This window comes from Schistocerca americana, chromosome 7 (genome assembly GCF_021461395.2).
Source record: "Schistocerca americana isolate TAMUIC-IGC-003095 chromosome 7, iqSchAmer2.1, whole genome shotgun sequence".
Taxonomy (NCBI): domain Eukaryota; kingdom Metazoa; phylum Arthropoda; class Insecta; order Orthoptera; family Acrididae; genus Schistocerca; species Schistocerca americana.
The window spans coordinates 276,802,290-276,817,182 of record NC_060125.1 but is presented as its reverse complement, the minus strand read 5'-3'; the positions used below and the strand labels follow the sequence as shown (position 1 = coordinate 276,817,182).

General features: G+C 38.9%; 1 protein-coding gene across 3 annotated transcripts in view; it reads left to right on the top strand.

Annotated features, from left to right (window-relative positions):
- The window catches only part of LOC124622499 (protein FAM114A2), a 69,656-nt gene that overhangs the window by 36,191 nt on the left and 18,572 nt on the right, over window positions 1-14,893 (top strand). For all 3 annotated transcript variants that reach the window (XM_047148217.1, XM_047148218.1, XM_047148216.1), the window contains exons 5-6: window positions 6,326-6,431; window positions 12,780-13,036. In XM_047148217.1, the coding sequence (XP_047004173.1) occupies window positions 6,326-6,431; window positions 12,780-13,036 (363 nt within the window). The remainder of the gene's footprint in view (window positions 1-6,325; window positions 6,432-12,779; window positions 13,037-14,893) is intronic.

Here is a 14,893-nt window from a genome sequence, read left to right as displayed (position 1 = left end):
ACGCACGCGCTGTGTACGAGTGTATACCTGTCCTTTTTTCCCCCTAAGGTAAGTCTTTCCGCTCCTGGGATTGGAATGACTCCTTACCCTCTCCCTTAAAACCCACTTCCTTTCGTCTTCCCCTCTCCTTCCCTCTTTCCTGATGAGGCAACAGTTTGTTGCGAAAGCTTGAATTTTGTGTGTATGTTTGTGTTTGTTTGTGTGTCTATCGACCTGCCAGCGCTTTCGTTCGGTAAGTCACCTCATCTTTGTTTTTATATATAATTTTTCCCACGTGGAATGTTTCCTTCTATTATATCAAGATATTCATAATATATACAAGGCTATTCAGTCGACCCAGTATGTTGTCCACATGGTGACTCCATAACAGGTTTGTATTGACTAATACGCCAAGGAATTTGGCACAGTCTGCAGTCTCTAATTTTTTGTCCATATACCTTATTTCACTTATAGACTGTGCCGAATGTTTTGTAGTGAAATGAACAATTTCTGTTTTTGTAAAATTTAATGTCAAGTTATTGTTTTTGACCCATGCCTCCACTTCCCCAAGTGTTTGTTCAATATGACGAATTAGGTCTACCTCGTTTTTACAACAGACTACAGCTGTCGAGTCATCCGCATAGAAGATAGTATCAGATTGGACCTGACATGGCATATCATTGATATAATACAGAAAAAGTAGTGGCCCTAATATTGAACCTTGTGGAACACATAATTGAGTATGTTTCCAGCCAGAGAGAAATTTCTTGCCGTTGACGTTAATAAGTACTCTTTGTTTTCTGTTTGCCAAGTATGATGACATCCAGCTAAGAGATTTGCCTTGAAAACCATAGCGTGCCAATTTTTGGAGAAGCAGGTCATGACTTACTGCGTCGAAGGCTTTGGACAGGTCACAAAAGATGCCTGACACACACATTCTATCATCAAGACATCTGCTGACTTTTGTGACTAATTCATTTATTGCATGGATTGTACTGCTGCCTTTTCTGAAACCATATTGATTGCCTAAGATAATGCTGTTAGATGAATTGTGATTTTCGATCTGATCACATGCAGCTCTTTCAAATATTTTTGAGAAAATTGGTAACAGTGAGATTGACCTATAGTTGCCCAATTCATCTTGTTTGCCTTTTTTATGTATGGGCCAAACTTCTGCATATTTTAATCGATCTGGGAAACATCCCTCATCAAAAGATTGGTTGATTATGAAAGAGAGTGAATATGCAATACTGTGACAGACTACTTTTATTATTTCAGTGGTGACCTCATTCCACCCCGCAGATTTTGAATTTTTTTAGGGACATTATGATTTTGATGACATCTGAGATGGAAACATGAGAAAACTTAAAACAAGGGCAATTGCTGTCTGTCATATTGGGCTTTGTTTTTGGTGGTAAACAGTCACCAAATTTGTTACAGTTTATGAAAAAGTCATTGAATGATTCACAATTGCACTGGGTTCTGTAACAGCTCTACCATTTATCATTATTTGAGAAGGGCATTTTCTCTCTGCCAACTTCGCTTCTTATAACAGACCAAACAGCTCTCTTTTTTTAATGAAGTTATTATTCGCAGTATGTTTTGCTAGTTTAACTATTTTGTCAAATTTTTTTGTATGTGCTTACATACTTAAGAAATTGAGGGCTTCGATTTACTTTTGCCTCCATATGCAGTTTCCTCTTAGTAGCACTAGACACTCTAATTCCTTTTGTTACCCAGGATCTACTTTTTTGGGACCTGGTCCTCACTGTTACAAAAGGGAAGCATTCATTGAATATACCCAAGAATTCAGTTAAAAAGTTATTGTAATTGTCACTTGTGGAAGTGTGTTTGCTGACTGCCCACTTGGTTTGGCTTAGTTTTTTGCAAAATACTTCCACATTTTCTTGACTGAAATTCCTGCAGACTGAATTTTGCTTCGGTAGTGATACAAATAGTGCTTTGTGGTCTGATACTCCTAAATCTAGAAGAAACTTTTCTTTTACATAATAATTATAACTACTTACAACATTGTCAATACATGTTGTGGAGCTTGTTGTAGTTCTTGTATACTGATCAAAATTGAGATTTAGCCCATTTGTGGCTATCAGGTTCTTTAAGTGTGAAGAAAATTTGTCATCAGTCCTTACATCTATGTTGAAGTCAGCACATATAACCCTTTTTTTGTACAGTTTCTTACTTTTTGATTTATGTAGCAATGTATTTAACTTATCTAAAAATACAGAGCTTATATGGTACTCAGGGGTGTGAGATATGCTGATAATTAATATGTTATACTCTTTAAGTTCTATACAACAACTTTCAAATGTACCTTCATCATTCAGATGGCTAAAATTCTGTCTGATATCATAGTCTATCGTAGAATGAACCTAGTATGCAAGAGCCTCCATACCCATTGGTCCTACAAAAGCTGGTAGCCAGTTTATAACCTGTAAGTTTATTCAGGAGACTGATATTTTCAGATTTTAGCCAATGTTCATTAAGGCATATTACTTTCACAGATTGTTTCACACTTTCTAGCAAAATTTCTATATCATAAAGCTTCCTGATCATTCCTTCAGACAGACCTCTGATGTTTAAGTGCATAATGAAATTACTACTCCATATATTATTAGGTAGAGGGTCTTTAAAACTAATTTGACTATAAAGTAATGGAATGTCCATGTGAGTGTTGACTGCTTGTTCTAGATTCGTTATATTGGGCCAAATTTGGAAAGAATAGGCCCCTTTCATCAGTTTCCTTGTGTGTGAGCATCTGGATGATATTTTCATTGTGTGTGGGCTGCCAGAGTTTTCGGAAAAATGTTCAAAAGTGTTTCTCAGGACTGTTTGTCTGTACCCACTGCTGTGAATGCATACATGTTGCAGTCTGTTGCTCAGTGGGTTAAAGTAACCTCCAACTGTTATCGCATGATCTGGGTATTTACGTGCCACTTGACTGTAGACTTTCTTTGAATGATTCTGACACTGTCACCGCAGAATCTGGTGACCAGTAAAACCATCTAACAGTCAACTTTGATTAGATTAGATTGGATTGTATTTACTTTCATTCCAATTGATCCGTAGTGAGGAGGTCCTCTGGGATGTAGAACATGTCAGAAAAACAATACGTGACAAATATTTACAACTCAAACAAATAAGCTAATGTACCATTCCACAGATCCCAAGTGGCATGGTCGTCATTTTTTAATGAACACTATATGAAAGAATCATTTTGCAAATGCTAATGCATTGAATTTAAAATAAAAAAGTTGTTTATTTATTTATTAGGTAATAAACATGTAATACAACTACTAAATACTTATTTACAATGAACACATTACTGCACTGAACTGGTGCAGAAGCTAGATTGTACTTACTTACTTACACACACACACACACACACACACACACACACACACACACACACACACACATTTATTTACAATGAACACATTACTGCACTGCAATTGTGCAGAAGATATATTGTACATTCCACGTGGGAAAAATATATCTAAAAACAAAGATGATGTAACTTACCAAACGAAAGTGTTGGTATGCTGATAGACACACAAACACACACACAAAATTCAAGCTTTCGCAACCCACGGTTGCTTCATCAGGAAAGAGGGAAGGAGAGGGAAAGACGAAAGGATGTGGGTTTTAAGGGAGAGGGTAAGGAGTCATTCCAATCCCGGGGGCGGAAAGACTTACCTTAGGGGGAAAAAAGGACAGGTATACACTTGCGCGCGCGCGCGCGCGCGCGCGCGCGTGCACACACACATCCATCTGCACATATACAGACACAAGCAGACGTATCTGCTTGTGTCTGTTTGTGTGTCTATCAACATACCAGCGCTTTCGTTTGGTAAGTTACATCATCACACACACATCAGTTGGTTCTACTGAGAAATTCATCAATGGAGTGGAAGGAGTTGGCCACCAGTAAATCCTTTAGGCTTCTCTTAAAATGAATTTCATTGGTTGTTAAGCTTTTTATGGCTGCTGGAAAGTTATTGAAAATGTGTGTTTCTGAATAATGCACACCTTTTTGTACAAGACAAAGTGACTTTAAATCCTTGTGAAGATTATTCTTATTTCTAGTATTGATTCCATGAATTGAGCTGTTGGTTTGAAAAAGTGATATATTTTTAATGACAAATTTCATTAAGGAATAAATATATTGGGAAGCAGTAGTTAGTATCCCTAGTTCCCTAAACAGGAATGGCAGTAGTACACCCATGACCTGTCAAGGGGCATCCTACAATTCCCCACCCGATAAGAAGGGTCCAGAAATCTGCGGCCAAAACTGTCACAGAGTTGACGAAGCCTTTGACCCTCCACATGGCTCCAAACCAAAGGACCCAGATCAACTCTGGAAACAACGCTGTAAATTGTGAGCTCTGCTTGCACCCTACTTGTGGGGCCAGCAGCTTTCACCACCTTGGCCAGCTGCCTGTATGAACTGAGGATGGCCTCGGAACTCATGCGACAGGTGTTGGTGGTGCTGATGTGAGCCACAACTTGCAGGCAACTGCACCATGCCTGTGCTCAGTAACCACAGGCAAGGCCTCCTCAACATCATGGATGAGGGTCATGGCGGATGTTCTAACTGCACATTGGCCTGCTTTCCGGCACTGAATGCTACCTTTCTAAGGGGTTCCTTAACATGCCAAATGTTGGAGCTCCCATAACAAGCAAACACCTGCCCATGTGTGCCTGCTTGGGTCCTGCAGAAGAAATGGCCACCAGTTCACTCACAGGGCGAAAAGGTGAGGCCAGGTGCCCAGTCTCCAAATTGACCCTCCGCTTCAAGCAGTGTGAACACATTACCACTCGCCACACACAGTGCTGTGAGGACAGATCCACTGTGTCAGGTACACAAGGAGGTGCCTTGGCTACAGAGCCCATGAGCAAAGCAAATGACATCTGAGGAGTCCCATATGATGCGCCAGATGATCCACCACAGATACACACCGAGGCAGCAGCTTGAAGGTGGCTGATCATAGCCAAAAGCGTATTCAGCTGTGTGCGAACTGTGACTAGCTCCCCTGCGTCCGCACACAACATGCACACGTCCTATTCATCCTAGCAAGAGTAACTGAAGAAGTAAACTATAAGAGCAAACGGAAACCTAGATATGCAATTTGCTGCACTCCAGAAGCTGGCTTGTGGAGTATGTATGTAGATGCGATGGGGGATACGGCAGCAATTAAGGTCCCACCCATTTTGAAGAGGATAAGGATGTTTGAGTTGCTTGTGAAGTATCCTCCATGCCGAGCATTGAGATGCACCACTTGCCAAGGACACTTGCCCTGCATTGATACCTCGCTCTTCTTCAACAACCCATAGAATGTGCTCTTCGTGCTCAGACATATGAGCAAAATGCGTGCATGCTCCCAAAATGAATATCCTGCTATACCTGAACACAGGACTTTCAGTTAACTCATTACCTGAAATTCATGTACACAATGGACACATTGAAGACAGATGAATGACGATGTCGAAAAGTGTCCCTGCCAACAAAACTCCACTTAGGATCCAATGCATCAGACAGAGGCATAGATAAGTGAAGTTGTTGGGTTGTACCTGGAAAGCCATTGAATATTAACTTTCATCAATAACTCAAAATGTTTATAAGAACTTTTTTCTTGTTTTACTGTAAGGAACCTGTCCCCAAAGTTTGTAGAAGTAATTTTGAAACACACTGTATATTTGGTTGTGTGTGGGCGATGTGACTCCTATGACAATATTTTCATACAAATATCAACGAATAATCCCACAGTGACAAAACATACACTAAAAGAAATGATCACATCATTGATTACAATTCTGCAAAGGTTGTGGAAGTGAAAAGAGGAATGTCAGATAAAATCAAATAGTGAAAAATCCAGGGTGGAGTGTAACAATATAATGAAAATGATAGTTGCCACTCACCATATACCGGAGATGCTAAGTCGTAGAAAGGTAAAACAAAAAGACTGTCAGAAAGTTAGCTTTCGCCCTACAAGGCTTTTGTCAAAAGTATGCACGTTTTGTCTTTATACCACAACTGTGTTGAAAAGTACAAGTAATAAATAACAATAATTCAACCTAATGTATGTAACAGCTGACCGTAGCCATGTAACCAGTTAGCTGTTATAAGACAAAATACTAACTGAAATTTGTTATCTTACGAAATGTAACTAAAATTCATTGTCCTATATTCTGAAAGGGCAAACCATAGAATCTACATCACTCACTCAGATAGTGAAATGTAGAAAAAAAACTAACAAAATCAACACTGTTGTTCTTCCCTTTTGGTCCATAATACACTACGTTTAAGAAGCAACTGCACTTGTTACAGGTTTTGAGAGAAGCAAAAGAGAGAGCTGAAATGGAAGATAAATTAAATGAAGATAAAGAAGTCTTGAGGAAAGCACATTTCGAAACTCTGTTTGATGATTTTCAAGGTATGTTGTATTTTCTCAGTGTACACTTTGCTACTTTTTTATCAGATAAAAAATATAAAGATATAAAAACAGTAAAAATATCACTTAAAAATAGGCAAAGTTGAAAGAGTCAAAAACACTTCTATTTTTATGGGACTTGGCATTAATACTCCATAGCCATGGAGTGAGGATATACATTGTGGTGCATTTTGATGCATTAAAAACTTTTGTAGACATTCTCTGCTCCATAACACACCCAGCAAGGTGAAAACCCTGTTTAATGCAATGGTCTTGCATTTTAGAGGAACGGGGTTCAAATCCCATCTGACCATTCAGAAGTTTATCTAAATCCTTTACTGCCAATGCCAGGATGATTACTTCAAAAAATGACATGGCTGACTTGTCATATCCAAGCCTGTGCCCAATCTCCATTGACCTTACCATCAACAGAATGTTAAACCCTATTCTTATTGTGACCATAAAAAAAAGGTATTATACTGTTCTCTGTTTATTCCTGAATACAGAAACTGAAATCAGTTACATCCCAATTCAATGTGTTTTTAAGAAAAGACTGCATGTTACTTTACCATGATTAGTTACATTCTGAGGGATGGTTCCAAAATTAATTTAAGAAATTGTGACACGTTCCAGTTTTTGTATAACAGTTTCAAAAGTATTTCTCGTCATGTTGTTGTTGTTGTTTTCAGTCAGAAGACAGGTTTGATGCAGCTTTCCATGCTAATCTACCATGTGCAACCCTCTTTATATCCAAATAGCGACTGTAACGTACATCCTTCTGGACCTGCAGTATTTACCCCCACTTCCCTTTAATACTTAATCGACAATTCCTCGATGATACCTAAGAATGTGTCCTATCATAGAATCCCCAGTTCAGTTGAATGCCTACTCATTAGTTAAATGCTTTCCTTGCTGTAGCAAGTCTGCATTTTACATCATCTCTGTTTTAACCTGCCCAAGTAGCAGAAATTGTTTACTACTCACAGTGTCTCAATTTCAAATCTAATCCCTGCAGCATCACCTAATTTAATTCAACTTCATTTGATTACCCTTACTTACTTTTATTGATGCTCATCCTAGAACCTCTTTTCAAGGCGCTATACATTCAATTCAACTGCTCTTACAACTTCTTTGCTTTCTCTGACAGAATTGTATTCTTTTTTAAATTTTATTTGTAACCATGAAGTCAGATACCAGTGTTGATAGATGTGTCTTCAGAAATGCTGTAGTTTTTCTTTAATAATGATACAGTGTTGTTAAAAAGAGCTTTCACACAATATTTCACACCCATAAGGTTAAACTTCCAAAAATGCTGACACAAATATTTATTTCCTTCTGACCAAGAAACCAAATACTAATTTTTGTAGGTCTAGCTTCATAATTGCTGTGATAGCAGCATTTTTCAAAAAAACCCTTCATCCCGTGTTTCATCCTCTTAGGTTTGGAATTTCAAAAAATCCCTTCATAAATAACGCCTACAGTATAACATCCACACCTTCTCCAAATTTCAAGTTTCTAACCTTAGGGGCTGGGCAGTGATGAGTCAGTCAGTCAGGACATTGCCTTTAATACGGTGTATAAAAATCTGAACCATTCCAGTGTCTCCAGGTCTCTTCCATACATACAACCTCCTTATGTGATTCTTAAACCAAGTGTTAGCAATGGAATTGTACCAGGTGGGTTCTTCTTTCATTCACTTCTATTAGTCCAGATTCTCCTACTATTTTTCCTTATTTTCCTGTACCTACTATCAAATTCCATTCTCCCATCATACTCAAAATTTTCATCTCCCTTAACTATGTAAATTACTTCTTTTACATTATCTAATCAAAAGCATCTGGGTACCTATTACTGGACTTGAATACAGGTAGTCCACCCTTCATCTTTATGAAGGCTTGAACACTGCTGGGGACATTTTCAGTGGGGTATCTGAATGTATGTGGTGGAATGGCAGCCCATTCTTCCTTAAGAACCAAAATCAGAGAATGTAGCAATGGTGTGTGCTGGGCTCTGGAGCAAAGTTTACGCACTAACTCATCCCAAAAGTGTTTCGTTGGGTTCAAGTTGGGACTCAACAGGTCAGTCCATTTCAAAAATGTTATTGCCCATGAAGGATTGCCTCACAGGTGCTGCTTTGATACAAACAATTATCAGTCCAAACTGTTCCTCTATTGTATGCAGTACACAATGCTGTAAAATGTGTCCATATTGTAGTTAGTGTTTAAGTACAACAAGGGGTCCACATAGTAAGCATCAAAAAACCCATGTTGCAATGTCGTAATGCAACTTCCTCCTTCTTCAATGTTGGAAATACACATGAGAATAGGTAACTTTCTCCAGGCATTCACCAAAACCATTCCATCAGATTTCCATAGAATATAATGTGACTCAACACTCCAAATCACTTGTTTCCAGTCACTTACTGTCCAGTGGTGTTGATCTTTACACCACTGCTTATGTAGCTTACTACTGCTAGCTCACTACTGCTTAGTCGTGAAAGTAGCGGAGGCGAGTCTGAAGGACCTTTCAAAAAATTGTGTCCAGCATGTTTTTGCAGACTGGCAGAAATGGTGGGACAAGTGCATCACATCCAGAGGAGACTATTTTGAGAACAACATTCCAGATTATAAATCTGAGTTGTATGTTGTCAAAAAAGAATATGACCATTCTTTATTGTACAGCTCCTGTAAAGCATGAATAGCAAGAGTCCCAACATACTTCTCTGGGGCAAGCCAGAAGCACTTCACCTGCTGCTGACACTCCTTTCTGCATCCTCCCTACCAAGAAACCCTCAAAGCAGTTACAAATTTTGTGTGGTACCCCATGTGACGGTACTTTCATCAGGAAGCTTAGGTATGATGCTGAGCCACTTGCATTTTAGAAATTGAAGAATGTTGCATCTATGTGATTACCTCAATCAGTGGCCTTCAGGCTGCCATTTGATAAAAGTGCAAGTTGGGTTTCACGTGACTATTGGTTTCAACACCCATGCTAGTTGACATGGAGGAGTTGATTCTGTTCACGACACCTCATTACGTCTGGAATAATAATTTATCCTAGGATTCTAAAGCAGTATAGTAGTTTTTAGGATCACTTCTGTCGTCTCTCTTGTAGACAGGCATAGCACGTGCTTTCTTCCAAACACTGGGAACAGTTTTTTGTTGAGGTATGTTCAGCATTTTATGCTTAAAAGGGAGTTAACTTGGCTACAAATTTGGTATTGAATCTGGTGGGGATTCCATTGGTTCCTGGAGCCTTGTTCAATTTTAACAATTTCATCTGTTTCTCAGTGTCAATGACACTAATACTTAAACTGCCGGTCAATAAAACTGCAGCATGTGGAAGGGAGCAGGCAATAAACGTCGAATTGGGATGAAGAATACTACACACTCAAAGCAGGAGTAACACCATCTACATTATATACATATGGAAAGTTATGCAGTTTGTTTATTATTCAGAAGTCACATTTGAATGTAGATTATTTGTGAGATGACTATGTTATACCTCGCGTAAGAAAGAGAAACGTCTACAAGGAAGTGTTGGTATCAGGCAACAAAAGAACATGTCCTATCAAAACTGCAGTTTCTGTTTCATTAATATTGCTCCTGTGTGGTTGGAATCTCAGCTCTGCCATGCAAATATGAAATTGATAAGTTTGGGGAGGCCAAATTAATTGTCATGAAAGTGGCTGCATGTGACTAGCAATAAAGAAGTCGGACATATTGTTCGGTCAGCTGTGCAGCCACAGCACATACCTTAAGGAACAGACTTATTTAGAGAAAGTCAAGTATTCAGTCACAGAGAACAACGTCTGTCACTGAGGTGACAATTGTTGTGGCTACCTTTGATGCAGAGCAGAGTTTGTGTCGACTGTTGTGCACCCAATGACATGTCAGAACTATGTTGCTGCCAAAGATGGTAGCTCTGTGTATCAGATTTCACACCCTGTATACCCTCAAATTACCTACAAATGTAATCTAGCATTGTTCCTACTGTAAGATATGTGCAAACTAGGTAAAATATCATTGTTTAATATCCTTCCTGCTGTTGCAATTTAATGACTGGTAGTGTATATCACTTATAATTGCAGTTGTGTGAAAATTAAAGTGACAGTACTCCTGTACATCTTTTTGTGAAGAAATGTTTGGCAACAGAGTTCAGAATTTCTGCTTTTGCTTTGCTACTTTAAATTTTGGTTCCTGTGTCTTCCATGAGTGCACAGAGAATAACTTTGGCACCATTAACAGCCTTTACATACAAATAGAAATTCTCTGGGTTTGTTGGAGATTGAGTTAGCATTGTGTACATTAATGAAACTAAGATGTACATGCACTGTATATAATAATGCCAACATTCAATGTGGGCTGAAGGAAAAAAATGCAATTTATAAATATTTGGCGTCTGTAGCAGGTGCCTCCAGTAGGCGCTGGGTTTTGACACTGCCTAATTTCTCATGATACTTGTTGATAATACACTCAGGTGCTATGCCACTCACTCAGCAATGAACAGTAGATATTTGGAGCAAACATTTGTGAATCTTAGTCAGAAAAGTATGCATTCTGTGGATAATAGCTGGTTCCAGGAAATGATTTTTCAGTAACCAATATCAAATGTCTCATGGAAAATATTTCAAAAATAAATAAATTACCATTGGTTCGATTATCACTTGTCTGTAGTCCCATGTGCACCTCCACAGTTTTGCAGGTGTCAGACTAAAAATGCAAAGGTCTTAAGGGTTTTCCCTTGTACTTAATATGATATGCACTTGTGTTGTTTCGTGTGTGTGTGTGTGTGTGTGTGTGTGTGTGTGAAAAAGAATCTAATTTAACTAGACCTTGTTAATTTCCTTGTAAGTGACTGTGTGAATCAATTTTTTGTTAAAAGAAAAACAGAGTTTGTCACCTGTAATTGGACCATTTCCAGTACTGTGGTATTCAAACCAAACTTCATGTTGAAGACAGCTTAACTGAAGCTAAATGTGTAGTGGAAGGACCACACTGTCCCATTGATGCCATATGTATTTGCTGTGATCTAACCTTTCACTTACAAACAACAGAAAGTCCAATATGGATTGTTACTTTTGCTTACAAATGCACTTGAAATGAACTTGAAGTGTAAATCAGTTAATGCCACTTATATGCCAACACAAATAATCATAAAATTCGTATCAAACTATGGAAAATCCAGGATGGAACATGACAGTATTATGAAAAGGATAGTTGCTACTCATCATATAGTGGAGATGCTGAGTCGCAGATAGGCACGACAAAAAGACTGTCAGAAAGTAAGCTTTTGACCAACAAGACCTTCATTGGAAGCACGCACACACACACACACACACACACACACACACACACACACACACACATGACCACAGTCTCTCACTGCTGAGGCCAGACTGCAAACAGCAGTGCATGGTGGGAGAAACAACCAGGTGGTGGGGGTAAGGAGGAGACTGTGGCAGGGAGGGAGAGGGATAGCGTGGTGGGAATGGAGGATGGTAAAATGCTACTTGTAGAAGCACACAAAGGTATAAGGTGGAGAGAGGATAGGGCAGCTAGGTGCAGTCTGGAGAATAGATGGTGGGCGGACGGGAGGGGGGAGCAGAAAAGAAGAGAAGAGGCTGTGAATGCCTTGGTGGAATAGAGGACTGCTGGAATGGGAACAGGGAAGGAGCTAGATGGGTAAGGACAATGACTAATGAAGGTTGAGGCCAGGTGAGTTACAGGAGTGCAGGATATATTGTTGGGAAAGTTCCCGCATGCAGAAATCCGAAAAGCTGGTTTTGGTTGGAAGGATACAGATGTCATAGGCTGTGAAGCAGTCATTGAAATGAAGAACATCGTATTGGCTGGCATGCTCAGCAAAGGGGTGGGCCAGTTGTTTCTTTACCACAGTTTGTCGGTGCCCATTCATGCGAACAGACAGCTTGTTGGTTGCTATGCTCATGTAGTATGCTGCACACTGGTTGCAGCTAAGCTCGTAGATCACAACCACTGTGCTGCATTCCATGTGGGCCTGGCAACGAACATGCTATATGCTGGCCAGTACTTAGCTCCAAGAGGCAAAATTCCAGTACCACTGCCAGTAGATAAAACTGTTAGTTCCTTCTACAAGGGGCAAATAGGAATATGTATAGGATGGAAGAGCAGGCCACACAGACCCTAGGTGGTAAGTGGGGAAGGACCCACCTGTTCTTGTAAAAGCTAGAAAGCTACTTTTAAACATGTCTACCAGTAGTGCTGTGATTTCGTTTGCTGGAGGTAAATATTGGCCTGCTATTGAATCTGTTCATAAATGTACTGTTTTATTTTCTTTTAACTATGAAGACTTTGTGTTGTTTGCTTCTAGGTCTTGTGCACTTGGAAGCTCTTGAAATGCTGTCTAAGCAGTGTGAGCTCAAAGTGGAAGCCATTCTGCAGTCTCTAACTGGTCAAGTTGCAGTTGAACTGCAAGACAAGATGACTGCATTAAAAGAGTTATGTGAAATTCCTGATGATGATGCAGATGAGACAGAAGACCAAAGCACAAGTGATGAGTGGCTAAAAAGTCTTGCCGAATCCTCCCATGATCTTGGAGTGAATGTACCTGTTGATAAAATTGCAAGTGTAAGCTTCTGTTTAATGTTCTGTTATGTCACAGAAACTTAGTAGTTTAGTAAGTGTCTAGAATGCTACCTGTTTTCTTGTGCATATATGTAGTATTTGATTTTTAGCCAGAACCTGATGTCTCATGTTGACTTTCATTTATAGTAATTGATTAACTGGAAAATCTCATACAGAAATGTGAAAAATGCACAGAGAGACAGATTAGCTGGCTAGTACTAACCTTACAAGGGAATTGTCCATTCCGACATGTTGAAACCCACCCTGAAATTTTTTTATGCTGGAGGAATACAACAAAAGAAATCCACTGTCAAAATTTTAGCTGCTGAGAAGCACTGCAAGTATTTTTTAAAAATTGTTGGAATTAGTCATTTTTATCATATAAAGAACGACGTATGACAACGATTTGTACAGCCACTCCTGCCTAGCACATGATTGGTCTTGACAGTAGAGTGTAGAGCTGCATAGTGCATATATCAGGAGTGACTCTGCAAGTTTGAAGTACCTAAATGATGCAAAAAATGTCACATACTATTAAGGTTTTGAATTTGAGGTAGTTTGTATCAACTACTTAACTGTTGCATATGTAATTCTTACAAAGATGACTAGCAGAGGAAAATAAATCAATGTGGTGTTTGAAGTTACATTGCAGATGACTTCCATCAATCATGACTTTAATTTATCAAAATGAAATATTTCTTCCACATACACCATTTTACAAACAGAACAACAACAAGCATAGTTCTTATGATAATTTTTGAATAACATATATTTTAGTATCAATGAGTTCCTTGTTTATTGCCTACAATCTTTACAGTAAAGTAAACTTCATTTGAATGATGAAGCCAGCCGGAGTCGCTGTGCGGTTCTAGGCGCTACAGTCTGGAGCCGAGCGACCGCTACGGTCGCAGGTTCAAATCCTGCCTCAGCATGGATGTGTGTGATGTCCTTAGGTTAGTTAGGTTTAATTAGTTCTAAGTTCTAGGCGACTGATGACCTCAGAAGTTAAGTCTCATAGTGCTCAGAGCCATTTGAATGATGAAAACAAACATTTTCCCCTACATCAGGCATACCTGGGAAAAGAAAAATTAATGCTTTCAAGCACTTCATAGTAATTACTTGTTTTATTTGGACATAATTGTAGTGGAGGAGGAAGTGGTCCTGGTCATTGGTCTGCTTATTGTGCTGCATACGGCATATACTGAAAGCAATTTGTAAAACGTGCTGATGATACAAACTGATAATGCACAAATGACTGCGATTGAAGAGTACTGTTCTGCTGATACACCTCAAAAAATGACATGGGGCTGTCAGAAATTGTATTGTCCAACTATTTCCTTAAAAATATTTTTCCCAGTCAAACAAAAATCTTTATCAATACTCACATGGTTGTTCTGGATGGAATCTGAATTGTATCAACAGTCTTTTTGTCATTGTCCTGAAAGGCAGAGATATCATTATGTGTAGGCCAAGAATCCAACAAAAACAATGAATTAATTTCTGCAACTGGCTAGAAATCATTTTGAATGAAATGTTAAAAATTATTCTTTGCCATTTTTCTAGATTTTGATACGTCATTTATAAATTTTTTTGACTAAACAGTTCTGTTTCTACCAGATGATTCAGAAAGACTGAACAGATTTCAGTTGTTTATTACAGATAAGCTACAAAAGATAGAAACACATTGTGTATGTTACTGCATAGAGGAAGTTTCAGAGATTTGACTCAGCTGCACTGTGGTTTGTTTATAGCAGCATGGTGACTACACCACAAGAGAATTTGTGTGAAATCAATTCATTGCTCAAGTGCAACATGCATTCCTCACACCTTGCGATTTCTTTTTCTTTTCTGTTGGGGTAC